General features: G+C 47.8%; 1 protein-coding gene across 1 annotated transcript; it reads left to right on the forward strand.

Moving 5' to 3' along the window:
- The first annotated feature begins 1,261 nt into the window (after positions 1 to 1,261).
- LOC140701794 (dorsal root ganglia homeobox protein-like) lies at positions 1,262 to 9,044 on the forward strand. The gene is made up of 3 exons (XM_072978785.2): positions 1,262 to 3,078; positions 3,698 to 3,870; positions 6,132 to 9,044. The coding sequence occupies exons 1-3, from the start codon at positions 2,919 to 2,921 to the stop codon at positions 6,543 to 6,545; spliced, it is 747 nt and encodes a 248-aa protein (XP_072834886.2). The 5' UTR covers positions 1,262 to 2,918; the 3' UTR covers positions 6,546 to 9,044.
- The last annotated feature ends 4,867 nt before the right edge of the window (positions 9,045 to 13,911 follow it).

The following is a 13,911-nucleotide window of genomic DNA, read 5'->3' on the forward strand; positions in this document are numbered from 1 at the left end:
GTCTTACTTTGTCCTGGTGTGCATCTTCCCCCCCCCCCCCCCCGGATCTCTGTGGGACAAAGTCACAGATTCCACCCCCCAGTGCCTTTTTGTCCAGGTTATCGATCAAGCTGCCAGGCCTCATTAAATGCCCTTCTCCAGTTAAATGTCCCGTGTGTAAGCTCTGCCAGCAAATTTGGGGACAACCGCTCTGCACAGAAGGAGGGTTAAGAGTCAAGACTGGCTTTTGGGAAGCTCGCGTCCCGCTGGGCGATCGACAGACCTGTCAAAACCAATTTCCACCTTGTGATGGGCATGGGGCTTAGAGAATAATGTTCCAGGGTGGCGGCTTAACCCCTGAACAGACAACTGGTTAAACTCTGCTTAATTTGTCTGTTGATTCTGCACCTTCTCTCCCCCCCCCCACAAAATGGGCCATCGGGCTCTGCTCTTTCTCGGCTGCCTTTAATTTTCTGGTCGCGGGCCGGGGGGAGGGGGGCTCCCCAGATTCCCCACCCGGAGGAGTGTGGCCTTCGGCTGCCGTGTCTCTGCACGACACCCCGTTCTCGGGGGTCTTTTTCCCTCCGCTTGGACAGTCGCCGTGAAGACGCGGCGGATTTGCCCGCTTTCGGGAGGAGGCTCCCTTTGGGGGAAGACAAAAGGGGGGGCTCAGGAACCCAACTGGGAGAGTGGTCAAAGAGTCATTCAGGGACACGGCTCCAAGACGGAACGATAGGATTTAAAAGGACCTTTTTTTGGGGGGGGGGAAGAGAAAAGGGAACTCGGAGGAAGAACAGATGTACCCCAATCAATGACAAGAGAATGAGCCTGGCATCTGGATGGGGTTTGCTAAAGAGCTTACCTCCCCCACCCTCCAGAGTCGCCCTGATGGCTGATCAATACTCAGGGCCCAATTCTGCTCGGGTCTGTGCGCCTTCCTTGTTTGCCTAAGCCCTCAATAGGCCAGGATAAGAAAGAGGGAGACGCTAAACGGGTCTTTTCAGAAGTTCCCATTGATCATCACCTATCACCCCTGAGCCTGACACACACCCCCCGTCTTTGTGGGAAGGGGGTAAGCCGCACAGACGCCCCATGAATGCCGCACGGCAGGGACCCTTGGCGACCCTCCCCGCCCGGTCTCTCCCCTGCTGTTTTTGGCTTTGGGGTTCATAACTCTGGTGGGGAGGAGAGGCTTCAAATGGGTGCCATCCTTCGGTACCTCTGCCTGAAACCCAAAGAGGTACGGCCGTGGGGCACAGTTGACCGTAACCAGCTAGGCGAACTGTGGGGGGGGGGGTTGTTCACATTGTGCTCTGGTGCTGTTTTAACAGGAGAAGTGGGAGGCAGCAGGAGAAGAGGAAAACTCAATGTGAGATGGGCCAACCCCATCCAGAAAACCACGACCTTTGAGTTTGCAAGAGCAGAGCAGGGCTGTTCAGGACAAGACCTGCTTATTCGTAGGTTCAACAGAAGGGGGAATGGAACTAGATAAGTAGCAATTTAATACTCCTGAACACTAATTTTTCCATCAAAGATTTGGACATCTCACATTCTGGGCAGTCTTTACTTTACCCAGAGCATCACAAGGCCCCCAGAATTTGCACCCACACTTATAAGGAACGATCAAAATAGCTCACCTTGATCTAAAAAATAAAAAAAAACTCAGTAAGCTGTTGTTTCGTCCTGGCAAATGGGAACAGGGCATTCTGCATTTGCTCAGAGACCCCCTTGCTTCGACATCACAACGTCCAAGGCTGGCCACGCCGAGGTAGGAATGGAACGAAAGGAAAGTTTATTTTCTGCAATGTCTCATTTCCTGGGTTGCTGTTTTGTTCTGATCCAAACCCCATAGCAGTGTTAAGGAAAATGGGGGGGGGCGGAAATCAGGGATGGGTGATGACCCATGGAGAGGGAGGGTGACCTTTTCAACCAAAGGTATTCTTTTATTCCCCTCCGGAACTTAATCCGCCCTCTGAAGGGTGGAAAATGGACTCCTTTTCCTCTTCCTTTAAGCCATCTCAAGTCTCCCCAGAGAGAAAAGACAAATCTCCTTAATCCGACATAGGCTTTGGTTAAATTCCTACTGGATATGGGGTGGATGGTTCAGGGTGCGAGGAGGAGAAGGGAGGGGACGATGGGATGGGATGGGAGTGAAAGGCTGACATGCATCTTCCCCCCCCCCACTGCCCCCTGCTACCATCCCAAGCTGTTAAATAGCAGGAACGGGTCTGATTTGAGGGATTTCGCAGGGAGAAAAGGAGCAGACGAGGCCTCCCCGGCATCAGGTGAGTGGATTTCGGGTCCCAGATTTGGGGGCAAGAGCAGCCATCAGCCTCCGGGCAAGGACTTTGTAGGGCAGTGAAGGTTTGGGTGAGATATAATGAGCGGGGCTTGGGGAACATATTGAAGACGGGGTGGGGTGGGGTTTAGAGACTCCTGAGTGCGATGCTAAGGAATTAAGGATACACTGAGTGAAGGGTTTTTTGGGTTTTTTTGGTAATTTACCCAGTGAGGTTTTGGGGGCCTGCTGAGTGAGGATTTTAGGGGCATACTGAGAGAAGGTTTGGAGGGTTTCAGGGCATACTGAGTGAGGGGTTTTGATATTGAGTGAGGGGTTTTGAGCATATTGAGAGGGGTTTTGAGCACACTGAGTGAGAGGTTTTAATCATATTGAGTGAGGGGTTCTGAGGATACTGAATGAGGGGTTTTGAACATACAGAGTGAGGGTTTTTGATCATACTGAGTGAGGGTTTGGAGGTACCTACTGAGCAAAGGTCTTTGGGGGAACATACCGGGTGAGGGTTTGGGGGGAAAGGCGATACGTTGCCTAGTTGAAATACAGAAGCAGAGCAGATGGGGCGTGTTTTAATCTACTTTTTGATAGGTTTTAAAAATATATATATTCCCCCTTTTTTTCTAGGCAAAATAAAGGAATCACCATGTACCACCTGAGTGGGGCTTATCCATTGTTCACCTCCCTGTCCCTGGTCTACACCGCACCACCTCTACAACCGGGAGTCCCGTCTCACCCCACGCTGATGACACTGGACTCCCATAGCTCACCTTTCTATCCTATCTCTCTGAGGGACCCCTTGTCAGGTATGAAGGACTGCCCTCTTTCCCCCTGGCTGTCAAAAACCCAGCACAAATCTCTCGGACAACAATGTCCATCATTCCCTGTCGGCAAGCTCATCGCCCAGCTGGGGATGATGGGCATTCTAGTCCAGCACCCTGAGAGGGGGAAGTGTGGTTTAAGCAGTGGTGTGTCATGATCGCCGTTAAAAAAGTTGCTTGGGATGTAAATCCTTTCTTTGTCAGTTTATTTCTTAGCATACGTCTTGTGCATCGTATATCAAGAGGCAGTTGGTTAGAGTGGTTAGTGGTGTTGGGAGTCCTGGGTTCAAATCTTGACTCAGCCACCAAAAACACTTGGGAAGGCCCACCTGGAGTTTCCAAGGCTGAGCGGGGTTTCAAACACAGGTCCTGGAGTTCTAGCCCCTTCCTGTATGCACTACACTCCTTATGTAGTGAAGAGGCTGGGCATTAACAACAGCTATTACAATAATAAAAATGAAACGCACACAACAAAGCAAGAACCTGTAGAGACACAACCCATTAGTAATAAAGCTAATAGCAATTACTATATACAAATAAAAATAATGAAAGTTATGTGAATTTTGAGATGCTCCTTGCTCTCTCTGGCTCAACTTTTCTTCAGAGTGCCCTGACCTGCCTTATGGGTCCCCACCAAAACAGCGCCGGAGCCGGACAGAATTCACCCCGTGGCAACTAGAGGCTCTGGAGAGGGTCTTCACGCAGACCCATTACCCAGATGTTGGCACCCGGGAATGGCTGGCCATGTTCGTCAACCTGCCCGAAGCACGGATTCAGGTGAGCTTGGAGACCCAAAAATCTAATTGGGATGGTACGGGAAAGGTTCAACCCTATACCTGGGCACCTTACTTTTTAAAAAGAGCTGGTCCTTCTACTGTAGGACTCCCCCCTTGTATCCGCCAGATCAGTATTCACGGTCTGAAAATATTAAAAATATTAAAGAAAAAACTAGAAATGTGTATTTTCACAGTGTAGTTCTCAGAACGGGCCACTAGAGGGAGCCAGAGACCATGCTATGTATTCTTGTTGAAAAATACATAACTTGGTCTTTCAATCCCTCTAGTGGCCAGTTCTGGTAATACATAGTGGATATGAGTTCCTATTATACAGTGGTGCCTCGCATGATGACGTTAATTTGTTCCGCGAAAATCGCTGTAAAACGAAAACGTCGCCATGCAATTTTAAAAAGCCCATAGAAACACATTAAAACCTGATTAATGCGTTCCTAAGGGCTTCAAACTTACTGTCCAGCGAAGATCCTCCATAGCGCGACCATTTTCGCTGCCCGTGCAGCGAGTAATCCGTGCCAGAAAACAGCGGGCGGCCATTTTTTCTACCCGGCGGCCATTTTGAAACCGCCAATCTGCTGTGGGAAAATCATCGCTTTGCGATGATCGGTTACTGAAACAGGGGACCGATCATCGCAAAGCGAAATTCCCCCATAGGGAATTCGCCTTAATTTACATCGACGTAAAGCGATTTCATTGTCAAACGGAGTGCTCGTAATGCGAGGCACCACTGTACTTAGAAAATGACCCGTTGGAAGGTTTATCCATCGCCATCTTTTTCCCCTGAGGGCTCTTCATCTTTTCCACTAGCAGCAATATATAATATAGTCTCATCTATGCAGGGAGTGGCTGGATCTTTTTTGAGTGTGACTGGTTTTAGAGAAGGAAGAATCCTATTTCCAAATCGTTTTCAGGAGCGAAAGAATTGGAGGCTTTAAAAATAATAATAATACAGAAGCAAGAAAAGGATCTTCCATTCCTGTCTTTGTTGGCCACCTGCCCTCCAACTGAGATCTCCAATGCATTTAAGATCTGGTGGGGTGGTGGAGTTAATCTATTTTATTTTTTTGCATTGTATCCATTTTTTTTTAATGCAACACGGGATGATTGTTCAGAACAGGCTGTGGAATAAATAGCCTTGACGATGTGCATTCCTCCTCCGGTAGGAAGGAGATCAGAAGAAGAAGATTTATTATCTTCCCTTCTTTTATCCCGCCCGGAGAGGTCACAAAGATCTAACCAGATGTAATCAGAACTTTCTGTCATGGTCTGGGAGGTCCAGCTCTCAAGCGGAGATCTAGATTTGCAGAACTCGTTCTTCACAAAGGCCTCACCCCCGACTGCTTGAAAGTTCTGGTTTTAGATCTCCAGAGGTTGGGAGTTTGAATCTCCCACTCAGCCATAGGGGTCCCTCCCAGTTCTGCCATTCTAAGATTATAGTTTCAGCTTCCAGCTGCCGGCAGCCCCTGTAGAAAAAGGGGAAAAAATCTACACCATGATGACGAATGATGATTGCTAGGAATGCTTTTCGTAATGCATTCCCTCATGCGGAAACCGCCGTCCTCTCTCACTTTGGTGCCCGCCTTGTCCTCTTTATAATACGGGCACGCCGGTGTAATTGTCGGGGGCCCGCCAGCACCTTCATGGCCAACCTCGCCCAAGGGTCTGCTTTCAGATTTTCCTTCGCCCTGCAGCAAAAGCAGAAGGGAGCCGCTCCTCCGGTTTTCTGCCCCGCTTATGCAGAAGCCTGTTGGATCTCCTTTAAAAAAAAAAAAGACCAGGGTACAAGGAAGGACGAAACAGAGGAAGAAAAGCAAATGCTCGGAACCTCTGATTTAGAAACGAGAGATCAGGAAACCAGTCAAGACATTTCTTAGGCTCGGTTCGGCAGTCCCACGCATGCTAGACCATGTGGACTAGAAACATGGCCCCATGGGCCTGGTTTTTACTCCGATCGGGTCGATGCTCCTGAAATGCTCTGGGTGTGACGGTCTGGGAAGGATCCCGTCTGGCACTTGCCGTGTGAGAGAAGAGAGGCCCGCTTAGTTCTGTAAAAGAGAAAGGCGGTCATTTTGTAGAGATATGTATTTTTTAAAAGGCAGAAGATGGGGGGGGGGGAGAAGCTGCTCCCAACGGGGCCGTCTGGTGTGAGCAAGGTCAGGCCAAGGTTAATGGAGAGGCTAGCAAGATTTGGCCCCTGCCTCTGTACCGGTGGGTGGTAAATTCACTTTTCCCCTCTTTTGGACACAGGTCTGGTTCAAAAACCGCCGAGCGAAGGATCGTAGGGCCCAGCGCCGGTCGCCGGAAGGGGCGAAACCTCACGCCGCCGAATCTCCCTGCAGTCCCGAAGGAGGACAACGAGGATGGGACGGAAAAGTGAACAAGAAGCATCTCCTCCGGACGCCCCAGGCCTCTCTGGGGTCAAAGGGTTGCCCCCTGGGAAAACGGCGGTTCCTTGACGAGAGGCTGGCCCCCTCTTTGAGATCCCTGTCAGGGACGGTCCCGGGGACCCCATGTGGGGCCAGCCTCTTGGAAGCCCCACGGCCACCAACCACAGTCAGAGGAAGGCAGGATCGGGACCCTTCAGGGCCAAATCTCTGGCTTCCAAAGCTGCCGAGACATGGACTTGAAAGTAACTCATTGCTAAGTGTAACTTCCTTGTAATGAATTTCTTTCTTTTCTTTTCTTTTCTTGCAAAATCCACAACTTTGAAAGTTTCCATGATTTCCAGAAATCACTTGAAAACCAACGTGGCCACTCCCTAACCTTGTCTTCAAAAGCCTTGGTTTCGATCCTGAGAGCATCCTCATCCTCATCATCCTAGCACGGCAGAGCTGGAAGGGACCCTCGGGATCCTCCAGTCCAGCCCCTGCCAAGGAAGCCCAGTGGGGGAATCAAACTCCCAACCTCGGGCTCCTCGGCCCAGAGACCTCAACCCCCAAGCGCTTCAAAAGCTTATATCTAATAAACTTCGTTGTGGTTGTTGTGGGTTTTTCAGGCTCTTTGGCCGTGTTCTGAAGGTTGTTCTTCCTAACGTTTTGCCAGTCTCTGTGGCTGGCATCTTCAGAGGACAGCAGTCTGTGCTCTTAAGGTCAAACTTCGTTGTCCTTAATTTCCATAACGAACCGATCCAGCCCTCCTCAGTCAGGGAAGACAGTTCTCCCCAATCCAAAGAGTTAGATCAGGATTTGGGGACTGAGTCACCAGATGGTGATGAAGTAGGTGGATGATGGAATGAGAGCCATGCAAATGTTGGAGCGCAGAGAGGACAGGCTGATGATGAACCGGGTTGGGACACAAGGAAGCGAATCCTGATTATCCAGTTATCCTCCGATTATCTTGAACCACCACGCAGATGTTGTGGGAAGGGTGGCCATATAATCTTACCGGAGTGTTTTCGCCCTGCAGCTAAAACAGGAATCTGGAAACTCGAGGAAGATGTTGTCTGTTTGACGGCATCGTTTGTACGAATGTTCGTATAGGGTTTCAGCAAATTGCACCCTTCTGGATTTGTTTCTTTTTTTTTCCCGAGGGGGGCGGAGTTGGGGGATCTTTTAAAGAGTCCAGAAGACTCCACAGACCCTTTGTCGCTTGGAGGTTTTTTTATACGTCACTGCCAGGATGGGGACGAAACAGCCAGAAGTGTCGAGTGCGAATCACGGGCAGCCAGGTAAATTTGCTGCTTCGTTGCCGGCCGGGCTCCTATAAGGGAGAAGGGGGGCAAAGCCCGGCCCTATGGAAGCAACCGGACTACAAAAACCATCAGCCCCTTCCCAGTGAGGAATACTGGGACATGTAGTCCAGAAATGTTTGGGAGGCCGTGTCTGGCCTGCCTTTCCCCATGAGATGGGTGTTAACCTCTTTAGAGACCAGCCTTACTCATGTGTAACAGCATGTGAGACTCATCTTGGAACCTCGAAAACTGTAAGGACCTGCTAAATAGGAATGCATTACCTGTATCTCTCTTTCATCAAGAATGTTTGGCAAGTTTTCTCGAGTCATTCATTAAATCGTTAGACGCCGTAACGTTCATGGGCTGATTTAGAATATCAGATCAGGTAAACAGGTGACTTTTGAGGGAGCCTCTAGGAAACTCAGGGTGGAGGCATTTCAGGACATGTTAAAATTGATTTTCATTGGATTATTTAAGAAAACTGAAGTTAATATCTTCCTGACTTTCTACTGCCTCCTATAGGCCCTCAAAGGGAAGGCAATACTATAATTGGAGAAATAAATCAGCAAGTAAGTGGTGCTTGATTTGCTCTAAGAGTAAAATGTTTTTAAAATGTCAACAAATTAATTTCTCATTTTTTAAAAATTACTTTAACGCATCCCTGTGAACGCTAATGTCTGCAGACCGAAATTTCCCCCCTCTAAAGTCTCTGGATCTATTACTATTTATTCAATGTATTTCTGCAGGTGCATAATAAATCAACAGATCAGTCTTTCAAACTCATTTGAAGGAATGAGGAAAGAAGGGAAGAAATATATAATATACAAGAAAGCAAAACTCATTGAAATATTTGTAAAGGCAAGTTTTTTTAAAAAAATGATTAAAAAGTGCTTAAGTTTAAAAGGTCTAGGGGTCAAATCCTTGTATAGTCAAACCCTGTTTGTCTTTGTAAATTTACTGTCGCTGGACTGAAGTTTAAGAATAATTTAAAAAAATTCTTCCGCCTGCAAAGGTGAAGTTACTTTAAACAGAGAAGCTGAAAGCCTGGGCGGTTCTGAGCACAATGGTTCATATTTCTTTTATTCATTTGAACGCTACCATTGTCCTGTGTTTGCTTCACACTTTCCTCAAATGAATGAAAAAATTAAAAAGAAGCTTCCCCCTGGCCCTGATCTGGGAGGGACCCTCGAGGTCATCAAGCTCAACCCCACGAGGAAGCAGGGAAACCCACGGCTAAAGCATCCTCCGGCGATGCACACCTCGCTTTGGTTTGCAAACTTCCAACACAGGATAAAAAGATGTGGAAAAAAATAAGGCCCAGAATTGGGATGAATGGATGGGGAGAGGGGGCGCGCGCAAAAAGGCAGGAGTAAAACGTGGGACAAAAAGGGTTTTTTTGGGGGGGTGCAGGAGACCGAAGGTCAAAGAGGGCCACGGCAGGCCGGGCTGGATGGCGAGGGTGTGAATCAGCAGCGAGGACCAATTAATCCAATACCCACAAACCGGTTCTGCACGTCCTCAACCCTTGGCATTACCAAACCCGTCCTCTGTAACCGGCTCTCCCTGCCAAAAATTGGCTTTATTAGAGACTGTGCGTGTTTCTGTGGCACAGAGGGAGAGGGAGAGGGAGGGAGAGGCACATTTAAGGATGGTGTACGTACATGATAGATTTATGATACTGATATATTTATTCCTATATAAGCCTCTCTTTGTTTATATATGAAGTGTATAATGTATTATTGTTGTTGTTGTTTTTGTTGTGGTTCAAAAAACACCGGGCACAGACAGTCGGTCAAAAGTATAAAAACATTGACTGGTATTATACAGCAGATACTAGTTTTAACAAAAAACCTAATTATCCATTAAATATTGGTGCAGTAGGTCGGCCGTTCCTAATATTGCCATTTTTTGTAGCTCTGATGGGGTTTCTTCTTCATCATCATCCCTTTCTGTTTCACCTTTCGACTGCTAGGCAGGGATGAAGCGAGCTGGTCATCAGCATTAAATCAACACTCCAACAAGTCAAAAACAAGTTTTTCCTAAGCATGCCCCCCCGCCCCGTCTCCCCTCTTGCTTGGAGGGGCATTTCACTGTTTAATGGTTCTGTAGGGCCAGGGGTTATCTGCACCAGGGAAGACCCCCATAAATCTTGCTTAATAGGTCGCTGGCATCTCTAGGGGGGGCCTCAGGCAGAGAGGAATGACCCCCGCGATGGGTGCAGGAGGTCAGGGAAGGAAATTGCCCTAAAGGGTGGTTTGTTACTGTTTAACCTCATTTGTGAGTTGAGCCGAACCTCTGGAACTCACTGCTACAGGATGTTCCGGGAGCAACTCCCTGGAGGCTTAATGCACAAGAGTCACTAAGGAATTTTATTGAACGATGGAGAGGTCAAGAATCGGTTTGTCTTCTCCGGCACGCAGAAGGGAGGCATTTGGTTTGAACTGGAAACAAAAAGTTTGCTTGGAATTCGCTCCTCGCTCACATCTATGGTATATAAAACCTACGGCTAAATATTTCTCTCCATGTGCCTGGAAAATAGCCCCTTAATATTTCGGTGAAGCTGCTCTTCTTGATCAAAATGGAGAGGATATTTGCCAAACTGAATCCAAAACTGCCTTCAAAGAACTCTTTAAAAGCAACTTTGGAAAAGGAATGGTAAAAGTTACAGGCTTTCATGAAGTAACTTCATACCAAATTATTGTGTTCCTTTCAAAACATTGCTTCGTTCCCACCTTCCATGTCCCGTCCTTTTTTGCCGACTCAGCCCCGACCATCATGTTATCCATCACACGTTCGTTCCGAGCTGGGGATCCATCCAGAGTTAGTTAGGGGAATGTTTGGTCTGGAGGTAGAGGGGGAAAAAAGTATGTTCCTTTGGCCCTCCTCAAAGAATGAAGAAGGATCTGCGTCAAGGATCCACCGGAGCAGAGAGAAGAGGCTGGCGAGAGGCTCCAATAATTTATCCGAGCTCCTCGGTTCTGCTCGAACAGGCCAGGAAGGGCGTTCGCATGACAGCAAACTTTTACAGGAGTTGGAAAGAAAAGTGGTCTATTTTTGCTTCCATTTCCAAGTGGCCAGCATTTAGATTTAGGAAATTCAGACCGAGATCCTTTCATGGCATTAACTCAAACAGAGCACAAAGTATAGATAGATAGATAGATAGATAGATAGATAGATAGATAGATAGATAGATAGATAGATAGATAGATAGATAGATAGATAGATAGATAGATAGATAGATAGATAGATAGATAGATAGATAGACAGACAGACAGATAGATAGGTAGGTAGGTAGGTAGGTAGGTAGGTAGGTAGGTAGGTAGGTAGGTAGGTAGGTAGGTAGGTAGGTAGGTAGGTAGGTAGGTAGGTAGGTAGGTAGGTAGGTAGGTAGGTAGGTAGGTGGATGGATGGATGGATGGATGGATGGATGGATGGATCTATCGGTAGGTAGGTAGGTACGTATTTATTTATTTATTTATTTATTTATTTATTTATTTATTTATTTATTTATTTATTTATTTATTCGATTTTTACCCCGCCCCTCTAGACAACGTCTACTCAGGGCGGCTTACATAATTTAAAACACATTAAAACAGCAAACAGTATAAGTAATATATATAGTACAAAATGGCAAAAGTCAAAAAACAAGAGGGAAAAAAAAAGAAAAAAAAGGCCTACTCAATAATGTTACATGAATTATGCCAGTAATATTATTAGTTCAATCTTAGAAACTGCAGGGCTGGAAGGGACCCTATGGGATAATCCAGTCCAGCCCTTGTCAAGGGGTCACCCTGAGGAATCGAACTCCCAACGTCTGGCTCCGTAGCTGTAGACCGCAATCCCTGAGCTTTCCAGCTTCATTAAAATATTTTCACCCTGCCTTTCTCCTTTCAAAGAGAACCGAAGGCAGCTCACATCTTTAAAAGATGACAATAGGATTTTAGCCTGACAAAAAAGAAATCTCTGCCTTCCCAGCTGGGCTTCCCGAAGGGCCCGCTTGGCTGCTGTTTTCCTCCGCTCTCTTCCTACGACCACCCTGGCGTGCGGGGAGGCAGCTTTGGGTGGTTGATCATGGGCCCTTTTTTGCCGTTGGTATCCACACGTTCCCGACGGAGCTCGGGGTGGGGTGGGGATAACCCCGGAGATCAGCATCCCTTGGGGTGGCTGGGAGCCCCCCCATTCTGCCTGCCAGGAGGGCTGCAGCTCGTGACTTAGAAGAAAAGAGAGCGGAGGAAGTTAAAATTGAGGAAAGGAACAGGATCCCAGCTCGGCAAGGAGGAAGCTTAAGGGATACTCTTTCGCTGGGCAGGGAGCTGCAATTGTTTCTCACTTGTGGCACCGGTGAACAAGTTGTGCAGGTATCATCATGCAGAGAGAGGCCGGGAGAGAAAGGTGGGTGGCGTCTTTCTCACCTGGCCCCGTGGGTTGCTCTTCAAGAACCTCCCTGACCTCAGCCCGGCCGTCTGGCGGATTAATCTCCAAAATCGCTGGAGGTTGCAGGAGAGACTTCCCCGTCCAGGCCTCAGAGGGGAAGAAGGTACAGTACATGAATTGGGATCCATTGATCAGGCAGGTGAGAAACGCCAGCTCGAAGTTGCTAGGGATTCGGAGACGCTTGGTTTCTCTCCCTCCCTAACAAGCCCCTGGAGTGAGATCGGAGGCAGCTAGAGGGTTGGGTGGAAGCCGCCGGCACTGCCTTGCTGAAGATGATGGTGCTACTGAAGGATGGATCTCTGTTTGTTTGTGTGTGTGTGTGTGTGTGTGTGTGAGAGAGAGAGAGAGACCGTAAGGAAACCATGGTGTGTTGTTCTGGATACCTGGAGGTTCCTTCCCCCCCACACCCCTCACATCTGGGGTGGAGGTTCTTTCCAAATTCTAACCTTAAATAGGTGGAATTAGAACTCCAGGGGTTTTCGGGCAAGGACCTGAGTTCGAATCCTATGGCCGGCTGCCTGGCCGGGGGGGGGGGGAGGGAATCCCCTACCTGAACACCTCCAAAGACTCTCTTAGTGTCCTTGTGTGAAATCCGGAGCAGTTTTGTAGCTCAGACCCGCGACGACAGAAGGTGTTGCCGTTCCGGGAGTGGAAGGAAACCAGGCGTGGATGGTTTTCCAGGGAAAGTGCGACTAAAAAAGAGCTTTTAAGAATTGACTTGAAAGGTTCATGTAGGCTGAGAAGGTTCCCGCAGCTGTGTTTTTCTTCTTTGATGTCGATTCCAGATAATTTCAATTTGCCCTGAGACCGTAGAACGCAGGCACACGGTGTTTGCCAGGGAGGGGGCACCGGGTGGGCGTTCACATTTCAAAGCCCCTGTACTTACAAGTGCCTTGCAATGATAATTATTAGCTCCTCTGCTGTTCTAGAACAAGATATCACCAATAGCGTATAGTTTCTCACGGCTTGTTAATTTTCGGGCCAAGCTGTGCCTATTATACATGACCCGTCATTAGAAGGGGGAATCTCTGAAGGGCTGAAGGGGAGTGACTGTTGCATTTCTCATCTGCTGTTGTTTGAAATTTAACTTTCTTTGTTTCTGAGCTCATATCTCACGTGAGACTGTCAGAAATGTTAAGGTCTCTTCCCCCCATTACTTTCCTGATGAGTAATAAATATGAAGATATCATCAAGGTTTATGTGAGAGTAAAAGACCAACGATTCTTCCTTCCTTCCTTCCTTCCTTCCTTCCTTCCTTCCTTCCTTCCTTCCTTCCTTCCTTCCTTCCTTCCTTCCTTCCTCCCTCCCTCTCTCCCTCCCTCTTATCCATCATCAGCTCCTTCCTTCCTTTTGACAACTGTGAACAATATGGGTTTTCCCAGAGAATGGAAGCCAAGTGTGTTACAACACTGCTTTTATCACCCCATATACAGTATCTTTAATTGTACCTTAATATGGATTACAGTACCCAACCTTTCCTTGTACAACTCCTTGGGCAATGCTGTGTTTTGTTCCTGGACCTTTTGCGCAGCTCACGGTAGGTCCCAAACCTGTTGGCTTCCTAAACAGAGGGGTGACCATTATGCTTGCTCGTTAACTTCTTTTGAAGGCAAAGAGGAAAGCGGGTCATAATTACTTCTTAATTAATTTTGGAGGCCATGGTGACCTTGTTGAGGCTACCCACGCACCCATCACCATAACAGTTGGCCAAAACGAAGATGCACAATTATTTGCATGGGGATAGAATGGTTATCGTCGGTTTTGCCAGATGCAGGCTAGACTACTGTAATACACTTTGCCTGGGGCTGCCTTTGGAGGCGGTACAACCTCTCCAGTTGGCACAGGATTTCCCTCGTGAGGGCAAGGCACAACAATAGCCATTTATGGCCTCTTGTGTGTTTTTATGGCTTTCTAGATTCCAAA

Source organism: Pogona vitticeps, chromosome 7 (genome assembly GCF_051106095.1).
Source record: "Pogona vitticeps strain Pit_001003342236 chromosome 7, PviZW2.1, whole genome shotgun sequence".
Taxonomy (NCBI): Eukaryota; Metazoa; Chordata; class Lepidosauria; order Squamata; family Agamidae; genus Pogona; species Pogona vitticeps.